Here is a 19,220-nt window from a genome sequence, read left to right on the forward strand (position 1 = left end):
ACTTTCTAATGTATGGCATAGCAGCACAATGAAGAATTATTCCAAGCAGTTTGTCCCAGCAATTTGAAAAATGTGTTTTTAATGAAAGAAAACATAAAAATTAAAGGAGAATAGGTACAAAGAGATGGATAACTGAAAGCCAATCTGAATTTTCACTTCAAATACTTCATATTTTTGTTATGAATATTCCAAGACTGTCCAAAATCTTTACTTTGGCAGAAATACAACCAGAGGCATGAGTCACTCAGACAGATGGTGGATATGCTGAACAATTACAGTTAAAAATCTAAGAATAAGGCAACACGTTGAACTATTTTTCCTTTAGGTGTATGACTCCAACATCAAATTTGCAAGCTGTTTATTATCCCATTAACTTCTAACAGCCTGCAAGGATGGACAGCACCTATTAGGCTCCACTCCTAAATTAAATAGCCAGAACTTAGAAATTTACTGAATACATAGCTCTTTTTCAACTTTCATATTTTAACCACATTTTAAAACATTTTCAAAATGAGATGCCTAAAAGATGTTAAAAGAATTAAATGCTGATTACTGTTCAGTTGTGTCTACCATTCAAAATACAATAAATGGCATGCCATTTGTAAATCATAACGTTACACGATTTGGGGTTATTATTGCTTTTGTACATCCTTTAGAAACAATTTCATTTTCTGATGGTTTATAAATACAAGAATGGTAAGGTTTTGGAAGTTTTTTTAATAATACTGTAATTTTGATCAATTTTAGTTCACAATCGCAAGTGTACTACACCACAGAGAATTCTGAATTCTCATTATTCTCATTAAATTTAGTGTCCCAGAGACTACTGAGCTTTATCTGCAATGAATAATCCATGAATACATATACCTACCAAAGAACAAGGAATAACTGTGTGTATATATTATATATATATATATATATCCATTTATGTATATAAAATTCCCTTTTTGATGAATATTATGCATTATAAAAGTTTGAAATTGTGTCAATATACACAGACTGGCTGGATATATGAGCAAACTTTTATAAAATCTCCTGCTTAGATATTCATTCTAATCTACATTGCATTTTGCCAGCAGAAGCATGTAAATGTGCATTTGCTTTACTGACATTGTAAAGTCTATAGCTGCTTGCCAAAACTTTCTTTGCAAAACTTTCTAGAAATTCTTCACTGCAGGATTAATATAACAAGATCCTTAAAACCAGCGTGCCAATGGTTTTCACAGGCTGTAGTTTGACTCAGCCCAGCTCTTGCTGTTGATAATGCAATTGCTTCATGCAGCTAAACACATTATATAAGGGCCAACTTAGTTCCACCTGAGTGAAGATAACAAAACTAATTCTGTGTGACAACAGAGCCTAGTAGAGTACACAAACAAAAACACTTCACATCTTAATGTGTACATGAACAGTATACTGTGACAAAACAAACAAGAACCCTTAAAATTTTCCAACACGGAATTATGGTTCTCTGCTCTTTGTACTCAACATGCTAATCTGGTTTCTTGTCAAGGCTACAGATGGCAAATGAAGCAGAGAATCAACAACACACAAAACAAAGTTTTTATATGGTGTTACAGAGTCAAAAAACATACAAGCATGCACATTGCTAACATGTTAATAAATGTTACTGGACTATCAATTAACCTGTGATATGGACTAACAGGGAAGCACAGATACTCGTTAACGCACACACTAAAGCTCTTCACATTCAATATTATTCTGAGCAAATTAAGAATCTTTAAAAAACATTTACAGGAAATATTAAAAAACTTCTCATCTTCAAATCCAGCTGCAGTACATCCTGCAAAAATATGCATATATAAATACAAGTTAAAAAACATTTATTTTCATTTTTAAAAAGGTATACCTAATCCACTTAGGTATAAGAAATTCTACCAATGAAGCTCACCTAAGTTAGCACTGAAATTCCTACGTTATAATAGTCTTTTTTGAAATGTTAATATTAATTCCATGAATTTTGCTTCTTTTTTTTAAAAAACTACTGTCATGTTTGGTAAAGCAATTTTTGAAAATATTAGATTAGTTCCATGAACTCTGCTGCCAAATACTATTACTATTTTACAATCACTGCCCTGCATGATATGATCCTTAAACAGAAATTCTGATCCTCAAAGGCAAGTACATAACTCCTAGTTAACTGTGTAATAAAATATGTTAACTGGATAACATGGAAAAAGACAATCAACAAGAAGCATGAAGATTCCCAGCACACAGAGAAATAAACACAACAAACATCAGGGTAGATTCTGCAATATAGAAAGAATAGAAAGACAGTATCATGATACATTAAGCAGAGAATGATAAACTTATCAAATAAATTCCATTTTCAAATTTATGATATGATTTAATGGTGAGAAACTTAGAAGCATTAGGTAGCAGACTGTTTCTATAAGGAATACTTCCGTTTTTCATGGCTAGAAAGACAGAAGAAAACTTCAAAACACACACATCTAATGACAAGAGAAACAACTTCCATCTTGAGGGGAACAGGAATAAGAAGAGTTTTTAAAAAAAAAGGAAGAAGAAGAAAAAGGAAAACAGGTAATAAAAGGCCATATAAAATACTGAAAATTAAACTAGGTATAAAACTTAGTAGCACAATTTTAAAAGCAAAGAAAGTGAAGAAAGTGATATAACCTGAGATGGCCCCATTTTTGAATAGTCAAAAGCAGTTTTGAGACTGTCTTAAAGACACAGTAATGATTTTAGGCAAATTTTAAATTGCAATGCAATGAACAAATGAAATATAATGAATGAAAATTAAATTCAAGACAGACATAGTCAAGGTAAATGATAAATATACTTTGATTGTCCTTTAGATCTGAAGATAGACTCAGGAAAAGTTTGAGAAATCAAAGCTACCTTTAGAGCTAAGAATGACTTGAAGGCTATTAAATCCTTAGCAAACTAACTTAAAGGTTGGAGAAGTTAGAAATTCAGGGTAAGCTCATGTTTCACAGGACTGTTTTATTCTTTAAAAATAACTAGAAAATTCTGGCACAGCTAGAAGGTGAAAGCCAGTTCAGACTATCAGGGAATCACAAAATCAAGATGAGTTTGCTGAAAACTCTTTACAGATGATGATTACTAGGTCTGAAACTAGAAAAAAAAGCATCCTGAAAGTGGTAACAGATCTGTTGAAGATTTATAGAGATAACTTCAGTTTAGCAACCTTTGGGCAGAAGAAACTAAGTAAATCCAAAGAACAGAAGGGCCGTATACTTTCCCAAGATTCAATTCCAAATGCCTCAGTTCTCAACTCCAAAAGATTCTCCCCATCTGCAGTGCCAAAAGGGAGGATTTTGATGAGCACCTAAAAAAAAATCAATCTCTGACTGACTTCAGGAAATACTGCTTTAAATATGATCAATATCTGACATTACTTTCATACTGAATGAGAAGAGTTTCAAAATATTCATAAAAGTAAATGCAATGAGGTTAAAAATTTAAGTGTGAGCTATAAAGTCAAGCTATACTGAAACTTGACAAGTTTGCAACAGAATAACAAGACTAAAATGAAATGGTCAGCAAAAGATTTCATTTCAAAAGCATCCAATTCATTAGCAAAATAAAACTGTCGTCTATCAAATTAAAACAAAATTAAAAAAAATGTATGGCTATTACGGATAAATTTTCTCAAGAGTCAAATTTTCAAGAACTGTTGGGATTAAAATGAAATTCTTCACAATATTTGATCCAGTTCCCAAAAGAGTATACAAATATAAACTAAAGATTAAATGTGAGATCATTTACCACAACTTAATATATTAACTAAAGTACAATAATCTGTAAGCACACTCTTCAACGTTTTATTTTGTATTCTACTGCACTAGCTCTAACTGTAATTGTACCTCCTGCTGGTAGCTTTTAACCATCTTATCTCATTATTTCTTTATTTTCAGTATCATTGGTCACTTTTGACTCTCATTTCCCATGTGGCAGGTATTCTGAAAACATATTAAAAAGGAGCAGTAACAGAGATACTGTACGTACTTCAAATTTTCTCACAAATGTCTTAAATTTCAGTAGTTTTTGCCTTTCTTTATCCTAGAATATATATGTCTCTGAAAAATGTCTCCGGTTTGACTAATGTCTTTGGTTGAACAAGGTATAAATGAGGTAAATAAATGAATTCTCAAAAATGAAGTAAATCTTGTTTTTCTTCCAGATTTCTTCTCACTGTAGCAATTATTAAAGAGAAGCTATTACCTTTCAAATATACTTAGATGCTTCTTTTGGGGAAAAGTGTGTAACAGATTCTGTAAATACAAAAGCTCCTAAAAATTTTAGCATTTTTAATAGTACTTAGCTTTCACTATTTTGATTAATTTTACAGCAACAGAAAATTGCATTTATATTGCTCCAGCACCATGTGTTACGCTGCATTTATACTGCGGTGCAAAGATTAGTCTGGCCTGGATATATACATAAATAATTTTTTTGTGTTGTCAAGCTGACAAAACAGGTGTCATTTCTTTATTAATGAAGTGGTAAGAAAGCTGTGGAGGCAGGGTTCTTGGTTCCTTTCCAGGAGAGCACTTTCAGCCTGACTCAAGAGGAAGAGTTTCAAAGCGAATCAGGCCCATTCTGTTGGAAGAAATCAACTATGAGATAGACCCCAAGTGTAGGAAGTGAAAAAAATCACACATAAAGTATGAAAAACTAAAAAGCCAGCATTTCTATTCTCTTCATAATGATGAGCCATTACTTCATGCTGTGAAATCCAAAGTACTGTCAAGATTCTTAATACACTAAAATGCAGTACTTCGGTTTTATTATAGGGGGAAAAAAAGGTAACCATTCTGTTTAATATCTCAGAAATAAAAAGGAACAAAAATTCAAGGAAAGTGCAATTAGGTAAAACAATTCCAATTATATTCAGACCAGATAAAGGGAATGTAAGACACAGTGCAAACCCAGAGAAAAGTTGGAGAAGAACTCCAGCAACAACTTCTGTTGTTTTCCCTTCACAGAGTCAGCACAATGCTGAACATGTAAGTAAGTTCTCTCACTCTGCAGAATGTGAGAAGGATTCTTCCTGAAATGTCAGCACAGAAAATAAGAAACAGCATTACTTATTTGTATGGCAGTTGTAAATTACATTGGCTGAATTTTGTAGGTCTTGTTGCTTTCTACCAGTATTTAAAATAAGCATACATATACTGTCCTACTGTTATGCAAAAAAGGGAGATGATTTAATGAGAAAAATAGAAGTTCCAAAGCTATGCATGTTTTATTATGTTTAAAGAAAGATTCTTTCCTTGTTATTGGATTGTTTTTTGAAAAATAAAATATAAAAACCTGTGAGTATTTTGTAAGATTAAACTGGGAAGAACAGGGACTATACAATGCTTAACCTTCTGTATTGTGATTTGAAGACAGAGTTGACTATCCATAAACAAAGCAGTAATAGCAATTTACAGGTACAAACAGAAAATACTAACATTTACAGATAGATTTTTTGCAATTAATCTGCTTACAGATTCAGCTGGGTAACCATAGCAACTAAATGTTTTGGCTTAAATGCCTTAAATGCACAGACAACAATTTGAATAATAATGCCATCAGTTAAGGCTTTATACTTTTATCAAAGAAATCTGTCAAAATAAAAATGCTAATTAAAATGTTCTTGAAAATTTATAAAAGTTGCTAGGCTCTGTTTTATATTTACTTGACAGTTTAAAAAAAGAGTCGTTACTACTTTATATGTAGCCAAAATAATAAATAAAGGTTTCTGCTAAGTGTTTAAATAGGTTGATATTTCTGCTCTTGGAAATAAAATACCTTGCCACTGGTAAATTGCCATGTGAGCAAACACTGTTTTGTTTGTTTGCATTTTTATTTTATTTTAAGAAAGGACTATAAACAGGTGCAATAACAATAAAGAATTCAAAGTAAGTCCACAAAAAAAGATGATTCTGGATACAAAATACATCTAAATACTGTGTGCCTGTAAGTGAAACACTGACTCAAGAAACACACAAGATAAATTCACAGCCCAGCACAGGATCATGAAACTCCTTGTTGCTATTTGATAGGTAACAAGCTATCTATGAAAGACTGAAATGTTGAAACTTTTCCTTGAAACCATGAAAAATGGTTATGAAATGAAAACTGTCATTTTCCTCTTAGCTATGTAGGAAAGTTACTTACCAAAACCAGAGCTTTTTTCAACATACTTTCCTAATGTGCCAACTTAAACAAAACTCAGATAATATTTGGAAGGAATCTGAGACAGACTTGCAGAGCGACTCAAGCTCAAGGAAGGTGGAACTTTCTGATATTTGATCCGTAATTTCTGTAACCCTTCCAGAAGGAATAACAGTCACCTCCAAAGGTCCAAGAGAAAGATGGTGGCCAAGGTCAGATGACTCTCCCATCAAATATCAAAACAAGATTACACCCTCACTGGAAGAAGAGGAGGAGAAGCAAAGAATACTTAGAGAGTACTAATCCTGTAAGTCTAAAAGTAGTCAAAGTGAGAAAAAAAAATACAAATCCTCCCCAAAAGGTACAAGGATTCTGGTAGAATACTACCAGAAAATCTCTTACTGGTTCCATTTCAAAATTTCAGAATAAGAAGTAGTGAAACTTCACTGGATAACAGAGATCTAGTTATACAACTCAGTGAAAACCTGATCCACTCAGCTCTCTACCTTTTCCCATTGCTAATAAGACCATCTCACAAAAGGAAGGAATAAACCTGCTCCGTTCCCATGGACTTCTCCAGGCTGTGAGATATAGGAAACAGGACTAGGTGAGTACTGAAATGAATTCTGGCTCAAAGACCTAATGTAAAATATTGAGTTCCTTTATTGACAGAAAAGGCAGGTCTTTGGATCAGAATGACTTTGACCACATCAGTCAGGCACCATCCTGCCATATCTTTCAGGACATCTTGAGAAGCAGCAGGACCGGACAGACGTTGCACACCACACAGCTTACACAGAAACGGGGAATAAAGATCTCAAGGCCAGAAAAGCGCTGGAAGGGAAAATTATTTCTACCAATTTTTACAGAAAAAAAGTTGATCATGAGAAATCCGCAGTCCCACTGAAAATAATCTTTATTATGCCCTCTCAATTTTCCATTTACAGGAGTCTGTGTGTAAGTAATCATCAATATCTAAGCCCAGCTTGAATGCACACACCTTCCACAAGAATAGTTTGCTGAGCCTTTAGGTGCTTGAAAATAATTGCAGAGAAGACAGTGTACACATATTCATTGTGAGCCCCAAACAAAGGAAGAAAAAGGGAGGTGTTACCCATAAAAAACCTGATACTGTTTTAGAGGGAGATGTTCTTTGGCCAATTGTCAAGGAAAGATTAAAAAAACCCTATTTGTACTACTCATTTATTGTCAGAAGCACAAATATCCATAGTCTATGAAGATCAGACTTTCAAAAAATGGAATCTGGGCCAGTGATTCCGGCCCACGATGAAAAGCAGGTACTTTCTGCAAGAGAGGGAAATGAGCGTCTTGAAAGTCAAGAGACATGAACTAATCCCCTTGCTGAAGTGAAGGTAGTATCACTACTAAAGTTACCATTCTAAAATTATATTGGTGATTAAAGATGTTTAACTTTCTAAAGTCAAACGGACGTCTCTATCCTCCGCATCTGCTATTAAAACTAGTTCTGTAAAATCTGGAACTTCCATCCAATCCATGATGAAAGGTTCTACGAACAATGCAGCTAAATGAATGGCTTCCTCCTGATAAAGCCAAGTCTCCATGAAAGGGCTCTTGACAATAGCTGGGGAAAGAGGCAGTGCAGGGTGGAGTATTGAGGAATAGGTTAGGCATGCTTTAAGCATGGTGCTCAACACCATGCTGTTTAGAAAGGCAGAGGTTCCATCAACTGTCAACAGTCTGAATCCCTGAATCCAGAGAAACAGGATACAAACCAAAGCGATTTAGAAGGAAGGACTCATGTCTCTTATTATATCTTTGAAGATACTGCAGTGACAATTGTGAGTTGGGAATGAAGAAATGTGTGCAGAGATGAGTTTTGGGGAATAATGAGTGAAGATATTCAGACAGCGGAACCAAAGCTGTAAATAGGAAAACCAGCATAAGATCTGCAAATTGTCTTCTTTTAAGAGGCTATTGTGAAGCTTCCTGGTTCTGTCAGTACAGGCACAGAGCCTTTAAAAGACTTGAGTTCTTCATCAGTGTGAACTCAGAGTCAGTCTCTATGAGATGGATAATCTTCAGTGGCAGCTTGCATTCAGAGCTCTATGGCCAAAACAGTCTTCTTTTGAATGAAAGACACATTATCATGATACCTAGCCTCCTGAAACTTGAAAGAAAAATTTAAATACCCAAAAGAGAATTTATTTATCCTTATCTTCCAAAGTGTGAAATCCACCTAATATCAAGTATTAGATTTGGAATAGCAAAATGTTATAATATGCTATTCTTATTTGAAGGCTTTCACTGCCCTCGTCCCCCAAAAGAAAGAAAAAAGTAATTCATCCTCTCTATAACCAAATGTTTAAAGCCCTTGCCAAAAAAAAAAGCAGAATGAAACTGTGTAAAATGTGCCAGAACCACAGCAGCAAAAAGGGGAGTCAGTGGAGGGTAAGTAAAAAGGAAAATCCAAACCACCTGCTAATACTTGGTAGCATCTGTCATTACACTGAGAAATGGGAGCACATTAAGGCAATGCTTGCCAAAACACTTGAGCTGGAAGCAATATGGCATCATTCATCGGTCTGGCTGTATGGGCTAGCACAGACTCTATAGAATATTAATCAAGCTCAGAACAAACATTTGGGAAGCCTTCATAGAGATCTGTAGGGTTCTTCATAGAGATTTGTAGAGTAGCCACTGTTCTCTATAGTAATTCTTACAAAGTTTTGTAGATGTTGATATAAACGTTTACCCCCAAATAAAATGCAGAGGAAGCTCTCGTTCACAACACCTCTAAGATGATAAAGAGCAAAGGTTTGCTTGCACTTTTTTTTGCCTTTCTATAAGTAGAGGACTTGGCAGTCCCTTGAGGTGACATCTTTGTTTGGGAGAGGAGGGAGTGTTGGGGAGACACCAGCTCCTTCTGGGCAACAATTTGGCTCTGAAAGGAAATCCACTGTAAAACAAGGACCATCTGATGCTTCAGAGCAATGAGCCTAGTTACTAAGGAATGACATTTGAATCCTAACAGTCAATGCCTTTCCCATAATTCCTTGCCTTTCTTAGGCCAAAGAATCTAAAGACAAAAGATACATCCTCCTCTCTAGAACAGAAGGATGGGTGCTGAGCGAGTGGTAGCAATCCTGTAACCTAAATGTGTTTTTGAGGCTACCGAAAAGCTCCTGTGTTTGTCTTTTGGTGTTCAACAGTAGGAATTTAAGGCTGATTCACCCCATTCAGTAGGGGATGGATAAGCAGTGATCTGGTGCCAGCACGGATGTAGCCTGGAAGTATGAGTAATTGTTTCCTACAATCTCAATAAAAACGACAAACAAAAAATGTAAAAGCAAAGGTAGGCACTCTAGTGAAGCTCCAGCCTCTAACTGAGGGAAACAGTGAGTTGGGACAGACTCTGAAATATGACAAAGGTAATTACGAAACTTGATTAGGTCCCTGCTGTTAAGAGGGACCTTGACAGACTGCAGAAATGCACAGAGAGGAGCCTCATGAAGCTCAACAAAGGGAAGTGTGAAGTCCTGCATTTGGGGGCAGGAATAACTCCATGAACTAATACAGGCTGGGGGATGACCCACTGGAGAGCAGCTTTGCAAAGAAGAACCTGGGGGGTCCTGGCAGACAAGTTGAACATGGGCCAGCAGCGCACCCTTGTGGCCCAAAAGGCCAACAGCATCCTGAGCTACATTACAAAGAGTGTTGACAGCAGGGGTGACCCTTCCCCTCTGCTCTGCCCTAGTGAGGCCACACCTGGAGCACTGTGTCTAGTTCTGGGCTCCCCAGTAAAAGGAAGACGTGGATTTACTGGAATAAGTCCTGCAAAGGTCCACAAAGATGATTAGGGAACTGGAGCATTTTTCAGATGAGTAGAAGCTAAGACAGCTGGGACTGTTTAGCCTGGAAAAGAAAAGGCTCATGGGGAATCTTATCCATGTTTATAAACAACTGAAGGGATGGTGTAAAGAGGACACGGCCAGACTCTTCTCAGCAGTACCCAGTGACAGGATGCAAGGGAATGGCCACAAACTGAAACATGGAAATTCCATCTAAACATAGGGAAACACTTCTCCACTGTGAGGGTAGCTGAACGGTAGAAGAGGTCTCTCATAGAGGTTGTGGAGTCTCCAATCCTTGGAGATACTCAAAATCTAACTGGACATGGTCTACATGCTCTAACTGAGTCTACTTGAGCAGGGGGCTTGGACAAGAAGAACTCCAGAGGTCTGTTTCAACCCCAACTTTTCTGTGATAACTAAAGCACCACGGAAGAGCTCAGGGCTTTGCAATCACTTGTGATTGTGTGGACATCCTTAGTTTTCCATACAGTTAAAATAAACATTGCTTCCTTACTGAGTTAAGAGGCAGTATGATCAGAGAAAGTATGCACATCTTTTGTTTCCTCTTTGTGTATGACAGATCAAAGCACCTGAAAAAACAAAAATCTACAGTTTTTCCTCTTGATTATGAATGGATCTGGAATGAGCCCTGGATTTCTTCCCCCCTGGATGATAGGGGAAACTTGGCCTCTTGAATTTGAAGCTTGAGAAAGGGGTCAAAAAGGAACCATTTTAAACATTTTATTGGAAATAATATTCTCAATCTGTACCTGAAGCTCCAATACAAGGAGCACTTGGATGGAATGAAAACTTCATCCAGGCAAAATAGGGAACGGGTATGTCCATTTCAGAGAGCGTAAAGTATATTTAGTTGAAGAACTCCTAAGTGTGGAAGATATGTAGCCCCATAGCAATTAAAATTTGAGCTCATAAAAATGATGTTTAAACATCTTTATATTTAAAGCTTACAGATAATCAGAGTAGAATATGAAATAGAGCAATTAGAGGGTCCAGGGGAATCCTGAATAAAGAACAGTTAACCTCAAAAAAACTACTGGCTCCCACATATGTTGAACTCCAGATGACAGGCTGCATTCCACTGCTTATACTGTGAACGTAAATCCTACAGGGTGACTAGATTAACAAGTTTCTACTTCAAGGAACCGCACAGTTGCACACTCACAACATGATACAGACTGCTTGAAGGTAAATACAGCATGTCAGTGCATGAATGCAGAAGTCATTTATTCATTCATCTCTAACTTTACTTCTCAATTTCTTTAAAACTTAATCCCATACCAACTACTTAGAATTCTTACTATAGAGAAATGCACAGAAAGACTAAGGGATAATCACTTTCTCTATACTTATTTATGTATGTACACATGCACAGAGATAGGACACATTTATTATTATATATTACACACAAGCACACATGTACATGCATATATATATGTGGATATAAAAAAGACCACATTCAGCTTGGTGAGTATTTTCAGATAAATCACCTCTTTTAACTGTTACCATAAGCTCCAAAAATTGTACTCTCTTACCTTTGCATAAGCAGTAGTTTTGATAAACCACTGCTTGAGGTACTTCTGTTCCACTTTTGCTCCTGAACGCCATGAGCAACCATTGTCATCCACCTGTTCATTAGCTAGAACAGTCTGATCCACTGGATCCCAATTAACCAATGCCTAAAAAAGTTGCAAGAAGAAAAAGTATTTTCAGTAGCTATTTCAAAAACTGAATCTTAACTTCTCAGGCACTGCAAGAACTACTTCTTGGGCCCCCAAGTTTTCTGTGTTTTGTTAACATCCATTTGAACCAGGAGCAGGGATTCAGTTGAAGATGCTTTGAATGTTCATACACCCAGAACTCAAAAAACCAAAAATGCAGTTGACAGCATTTGCCTAGATTGCTCACACTAGCAGAATAGACTGACATTTTTATATTCAATGGTAAGTGAAAACATCTCTGAACACCGTTCCCATTAACTGTACTGCATAACTACATGGTCTGATAATTGCCTGTTGTTCACCATTGATTCAGAAGTATTGAGAGTCAGATTAAAAAGGATATAACATGGAGGATCTCCAACACCAATGGACAGCATCACATAAAATAATATTTGTCAACTATCTTCCAAGTGAAAGAGTTAACATTTTACGCATGTTGTTTCTGACAACTCTGTGAATTACTTTTGGAATCATGTTTCCAATCAATTACCATCATAAATATACAAAAAATTAAAGTTAAATATACGATGGTGTTGAGCTTTAAAAGTTTTGTATTTTGGGGAGGAACTGAAATCTCAGACATACTATACTAGGAGGAGACACAAACCAAACCACCTTCGCACAATATTGAAAAATTCAGCTCATCATTTATTATAAAGTATGCAAGACCACAAAAGAATGTAGTGAAAGAAGGTAGTGAAAAGGTAGTGAAATAGTCATTCCAGAAGAGGTATTCACATGAAAGAAGAGAGATTAACATGATGAACAGGAGGCCAACCCCCCCCCCCCAAAAAAAAAAAAAGGTTGGTCAAAGCAACAAAAAGGACCAATTCAATATATTAACTGTAATTTAGTCCTTGAGCTAAAGCAAAGTGAAATCAGATGAACTGAAAACAGTAGCTCCAGCTCCATAACATGCTAATACATTTAAACATTATTTGGAAAATATTAAATGCATTCTTTGGGAATCAGGAGGATTTAGTATCTCAATTTAAAAGCTAATCATGGCCTTCATGTTATTCCCATTTCATGTATTTATCTATTGCTGATCAGCTTCTAAAATGCCCTAGTTTCTAAACAACTGTTTCACCTAGTTTTAAATATGCTGCTTGTTCTTATAAATCTTATAGTGAGGACAGCAGAAAATATAGCTACATGAATTTGCTTCCTTAAGAACACTGTTGCTGTTTTTGTCACCAGTGGGGAATTTTTCCTGCGTGCAGGCTGATTGCCTACGCTGATTTACACAAAATATATTATGACAGAAACAATTAAAGTCATTTTTTGATAAAAGCAAATTCACTTTAAATCAAGCTTGTGTGAATTTGGTATGTCATAGGAATTTAAACTTTCTATGATTTGTCTACCTTTTATCTGTTACCTACCAACATTGCTACATTGGCTTGCAAAAAAGCCTTCTGAAAATTCCTTGGGAAATTAAAAGCAATTTAATATATTAACTATTGCAGATCTATCTCTAAAACTTTCAGAATATACACCCTTTTTAGTAATGGTACAATGTATTATGAAGTTGGCTCTAAAAATAATGATCTTTTCATTTATAAAATTCAGAAAAAAAACATACATCAGTACAAAGTTAAAAGTAACATCTAAATAAATATAAAGTAGGTAATATTAAGAAGTAATAAAAAATGTTAGGCAGTTATATGATGCAGTACAAGCATATACTTGTATTAAATTGGTTATGATTCAAAATTGAGAAGAAATTTTCTTTTGATAATATTGGGTCAAATTAATGAAGAAAATTTTGGAAGTGATTGATTTATGTGATAATAATTATTTAGCATAATATATTCACATGATTCATAACTTGAAAATATATCTAAATAGACGATGCAAAATGTAAAGCAAACACCTAGGTAAGAAAGCCATAGCTGAAAGGTTGAGTTTGTGGATTTTTAAAAGTTGTATTTTGTCCCTTCCATCTCCCACAGATTTTTGACTAATACCCAAAACCTAGATATTAAATTAAAACCTCAGTTCCTACTTGTACGTAATTGGCAACTTCTTGCCAGTGACAGCCTCCAAAACAGTGGTCCCTAAAAGTCATTTTCATCTACACAAAGAAGCACTGTGCAACACTGCATATAGCACATCAGTTATTTAGATTTGCTCTCCAGGCCAATGAAGGCTGCATGCTTTTAAAATAGGATTTATCCTATTTAAGGTGTCTATAGCATAAGTATCTATCCTCAGGTTTGGGGTCTACGCTTTTACTATTTTTTATAGACAGCAATTCGTCTCAGCCTACATGAGACTACATTTGGCCAGGTCAGTCACCTCTACAGTATACTGACTAGATCTGAACTGCAAGAAAAAGAGAGGATTTTGCTATGGTGAAAAAGATGCGCTCTTTATGCAAGCTGCAGTATCCTAACTCCAGCTCCCAGACATATTGAATCTGTCTCCTCGCAGGGCGATTTCTGGCCGGACATGCATATTCTTGGAACAAAACATGAACTATACTATTGCTCTACATGCATCATCCTTATTACCACAAGGAGGCTACAAATTATCTTCTTGTATCTGGAATGAAATTGTAATAGAGAAGACTTCAAGCTGGGCAGCAGGAGTGCTTAATGTATATTTCTGGTATGCTGAAGTCATAGGGTAAGTACATGCTTTAAGCATCCATGTCAATTTGAAGAGACTCAGGCTCATGCACTGTCTCTCTGTCATCTGTTTCTTGCCAAGGAGCAACTGGTTAATACTCAGACATGACATTCCCTACAGGTTGGCAGATGCCAATTTAAGTCCTCAAATTGATTCTTCACTCTTAAAAGGAAGCACATTCAATCACTGATACTCAAATACATTCAGGATCCCACAGCACTGGGAGCCTGCTTACAAAAAAATTTGTATACCATCACTGCTTCTGAAACAGCAAGCCTCGTGCTTTTTAGATTCACTTGGAATTACTCTTAAAGCAAACACATCTACACATAAATATGTTATAGCACAACTAAGGATTAAATTATCATCACTGGAAACCAATTTACAAAAACAAAACAAACAACCCCCTCCCCAGCATGTTATAGTATATCAAATTCCAAATCGTTTTATCGCTAGCATTTAGGATCTACAAATATATGGAAGTAGAACAGAGTTTAGTAATGCTGTGCCTTTCAAATGCTGCATTTCAGCATCAATATTTTTCTCTAGGTTCTACACCTCTAATTATATTCTATGGAGTTTTTTGGTTTCCATGTAATGCAATGAAACTTAAAAGAATATTTAAGAAATCCTAAGGTGCATTAAGAAATGCACCTAGGGAGGAATAACTCCATGCACCAGGAGAAGCTGGGGTTGACCTGCTGGAAAGCAGCTCTGCACAGAAGGATCTGGGAGTGCTGGTGAATGACAAGTTGACCACAAGCCAGCAATGTGCCCCTGTGGCCAAGAAGGCCAATGGTCTCCTGGGGTGCATTGGGAAGACTGTTGCCAGTAGGTGGAGGGAGGTGATCCTGCCCCTCTGCTGAGCCCTGGTGAGGCCTCAGATCCCCCCTCAGATCCTAGCAGTTTTGACACAGTCAAAGTATAGTTAAACAACCTCACTGCTGAAGTGACTCATCATAACCTTGTTAGAATTAACAAAAATCTTCTAGTTAAGACCTAGAAAATTTTGATATGAAAGCCATGAAATAAATTAATAATAGCTACACTGTTATCTAGCACATTAGTATAAACCACCACCAACAAACAACTCTGATTTGACTTGCTATGATACTCATTGATGTTAGGTAGTTAATTACAAAATTTAGTTATAGATAAAATTCAATATATTTTGCAGAGATTTAAAACCAAATATAGCAGTATAAATAGTTATCTAGCTAATAAGTGTGAATAGATGATTCAGAAACATTATTGACATGAGATAAAGATAGTGACTTGAGATAAAGTCAGTGTACATGCATAGTGTTACAGGTCAAAGCTTGCACCTACCTCCTTTTGATAAACTAGCCCAGCTTCAAAAAGCTTAAGAAAGAGGTATTGTGTCCATTTATAGTACTCTGGTAAGCAAGTGGTTATTTCCTGTAGAAATGAAATAAAACAAAAATATATTAAACTATTCTTACTATATTACAGCTCAATTAACTCAGAGTGCATAGTATATGCTAGAGACAAAACAGGCACAATATAAATGCATTTTTGGGTAATGTTATTTTCAGTGATATTCACTTGTACACAAAAATAGAGAACTCTGGCTTTTTCTATGGTTGACATTCAAAGCAAAGTTTCCATGTTAACACCAATGAGATCCCCCTGCTATATCAATGTTGGTAGATTTGAGAGTACAAGAAGAATGGAAATGACCACAACTGTTGCTCAGTAATAAAAGGCAGGAACAGAGATTGTTGACTGCTCAGAGACAGCTCATAGGTGGCTGCAGAGGAGAGGGCAGACTGGAGGAATCTACAGCTGAACTTGTGCATCTAGAAAGGCAAGGGGAAGAGCACTGAGAAGTTGGGGGCGTTGACTGGCGGTATGGGGAAGACAGGGGAGGAACATGGGTAAGACCGTAACCTTCAAGATGAAAGAGTTGCAAAGGTCATCTGGCAACAAGAGGTTACACAAGTGACCATTTGGAAGGCAAGCCAACTCAAGGTAGGAGAATGCTCTAGTCAAAATAAGGAGAAAAACCTAAAGAGTCAAAGAAGTCACAAGTGTGGAGGATTGTTAAGTGGGAAGTACAGACAGGTAAAAATAAAAAGACAATATAAAAAAAGGAATGGGAGTTAGGAGAACAGCAGGCAAAAGTATAATAAACAGTGTTTTTTAAACTTAGACATTTTACAGATTTTTACTAACTAATAATTAAACAAGCCTTCTTATTATGAACCCTGAGACTTTCCTCACTTAGGATAAGTGTCTGTTTTTAAAGAAACATAGTGCAGAAGTTGCAGAACTGCTAGAATGAGCCTATAGAACATACTGTTTGTAAAGAGCGGAAACCTGGCCTCAGCGTATGTCCTATAAACAAAATTAACAGGAGTTGCTAATCAGTCTCCTGATGCAGTACAGTATTGTAAAATGAAAATAATGAAATGGTGAATTGCTTATAGTTCCGTATTTTAAAATATTTGTTCTTAAAAAAAATTGCTTTTCAAATAAACATATTAATATGTGACTGAAGGATAATATAGTCACAGACTCTCAGTTTTCCTCCACCCAAATGCAGTGTTTTACAGGGGAAATGGATACACGTATACTCTCATCCACACATTTTAAAATTTGGCCAAAATGAAAACAACTGTGTAACTCAGTATTTAAACTCTAATTGCATTATATATAACAATAAACAAATCACATTTCCTTGCTCAGTAACTTTCGTGTTTAACCTGCCCTTGTTTAAAGAAGATAATTTTTGTACATATTTCCTCCTTAACTACATTTGTACTTGCTGAAGTGGAAGATGACTCCTACACTGGACCTTAAATTAACAAGAACACATCTTGATTTCAGAATTACAGGGTTGACAGTCAGCCACTGATAGCTATTTGCAAACTGAATAAATTTGATTAGCTCCCTGAAATAGCTTCCAAAATGTGAAATGCCTTTTTCACTCAGGCTTTCCTGTCATCCAAGCTTCCCATTACAGCTACTGTGGCACACGACATCCACAATATCATCTGTTACTAAGACACCTGAAGCATTTTAGCACAAAAATTTTATTCTTTTTCTACAATTTTAAATTCTAAAGCTGAAATGTTGCTTTAAACAATTAATATGAGCTTTGAATACATATGCCTCAAAAGTGAGTATAAGAGGCTTTCAAGACCAGAGGCACTTAATAGCAAGTTTGCAGCACAGCATGCAAAATTTAGCCATGAAAAGCTCTTGCTTGATTAAATCCCTGTGCTCTATGCTGAAAAGAACACTTGATAAAAGTCTGATTTCCATCTCTCCAGCTATCTATTATCCATGTACTCAAAAAATACATATTTTGCCTGTCTCCACACAGTGGCATCAGTTCTTCTGCCAACGTGACGCCACTAATGGCAATGGAGTTTCATCACTGTAATATCAGAGGTACAAGAGAGCAGAGACGAAAGAACAGAGACTTCTTTTGGTACAGTATAAAATCAGGTGAGCAACAGGCAAACAGATAAGACAACTGAAGTGAGCTGTCAAACAAAAATAGTAAAACGGACTGAGATTTGTTCATTTAGTCCAGAATGTGTGTTAACTGAAACAGTAAGAGATGCTATTTCACCATCTTAAACAAATATGTTTAGGACACGGTACAAACCAATCACCGGGAACAGAATCGCATGTATATGCTCACTCTCAAGTTGTAAATTGACAAGCTTTCTAGAAAGCAATGCAGCAGAATATATTGCAGAAGAAAATTTGCTCTGCAGTCACTGAACTGCAAAAAAGATCACTCAAGCTCATCATTTATTTAATCTGATAATCATGAAAGTTTCACATTACATACAATGGTTAAAACAGAAAGAGAAATGACATCACTACCAAGTGAAATGAGAAAGAAATTATGTGATTTCTGAGGATGACAAGCCAACAACCTCTTGCTATTTTTTTCTTTAGTTCTAATCTCTATTAAATAAGTAATATCCAGTAACAAATTTCCATTAGGTGGCCATCACGCTTAATAAGTTTTCCATATACTTTATGAACATTACAAAGATTTGCAGCACATTAACAGAACTGGCTTGACTCAGAAATCCGGAAAAGGATTCCTTATAACCCTTTATGAACCCTTCCATCCTTCCAAAACATGTGACATTCTGCTTACATGTAAGCTGAACATAGCATTGCAGCCCATATATATAACTCATTCACAAAACCGTTCAGTGAATACAGATAATCAGGATTTTAGCATATTTCCTTCCAACATAAAATATATACTAAAGCCCAGAACCCATTTTACAAATATGAAATATGCTGCCCATCTGTCCACTGCAGGTGATCTTCAGTGATCTGCGACAGATTTTGTAACAAGCCATCACCATGACATTTCAGAAGGTACCATGAGACAGAAATGAAAGCATCCCCCCCATCCCCCCAGTTTGCTCTTTTCCTTTTGTCAGCTTGCTAATTAAAACAATTAAAAACAAAAAAAAAAAAAAAAAAAAAAAAAAAAAAAAACTATGTCACCAAAACACCTCTTTATCATTGATTACTGTTATTTCTCCTTACTCCTCTGGAAATGACATGCATTATTAAAGCAAATCACTTTTAACAGTGGACTACTTTTAAATACAGCAGATATTGCCAAGATATAGAAGAGAAAGTTCTGTATTTGCACAAAAAATTTCCTTGCTTAAGCCCTTTGCCTTGGCACAGCAATCTGTTCCTACTTAGCATGATGGAAGGGTTAGCATTACAAGCCAATTACCTAAAGACCAATTTAAAAGTGCTTTTTTGCAGATAAATTCTCAGTTACAAATTAATTAGCAGTATTACAACTTATATTTGACAGCAGTGTGAC

The 19,220-nt window shown here is 35.8% G+C and overlaps 1 protein-coding gene across 2 annotated transcripts in view; it reads right to left on the reverse strand.

The window, feature by feature from the left end:
* Positions 1–19,220, reverse strand: part of LARS2 (leucyl-tRNA synthetase 2, mitochondrial) — a 93,100-nt gene that overhangs the window by 51,016 nt on the left and 22,864 nt on the right. For both annotated transcript variants that reach the window (XM_062569449.1, XM_062569448.1), the window contains exons 6-7: positions 15,710–15,799; positions 11,561–11,704 (exon numbers count right to left, since the gene is read on the reverse strand). In XM_062569449.1, coding sequence (XP_062425433.1) covers positions 11,561–11,704; positions 15,710–15,799 — 234 coding nt within the window. The remainder of the gene's footprint in view (positions 1–11,560; positions 11,705–15,709; positions 15,800–19,220) is intronic.

Source organism: Rhea pennata, chromosome 2 (genome assembly GCF_028389875.1).
Source record: "Rhea pennata isolate bPtePen1 chromosome 2, bPtePen1.pri, whole genome shotgun sequence".
Taxonomy (NCBI): Eukaryota; Metazoa; Chordata; class Aves; order Rheiformes; family Rheidae; genus Rhea; species Rhea pennata.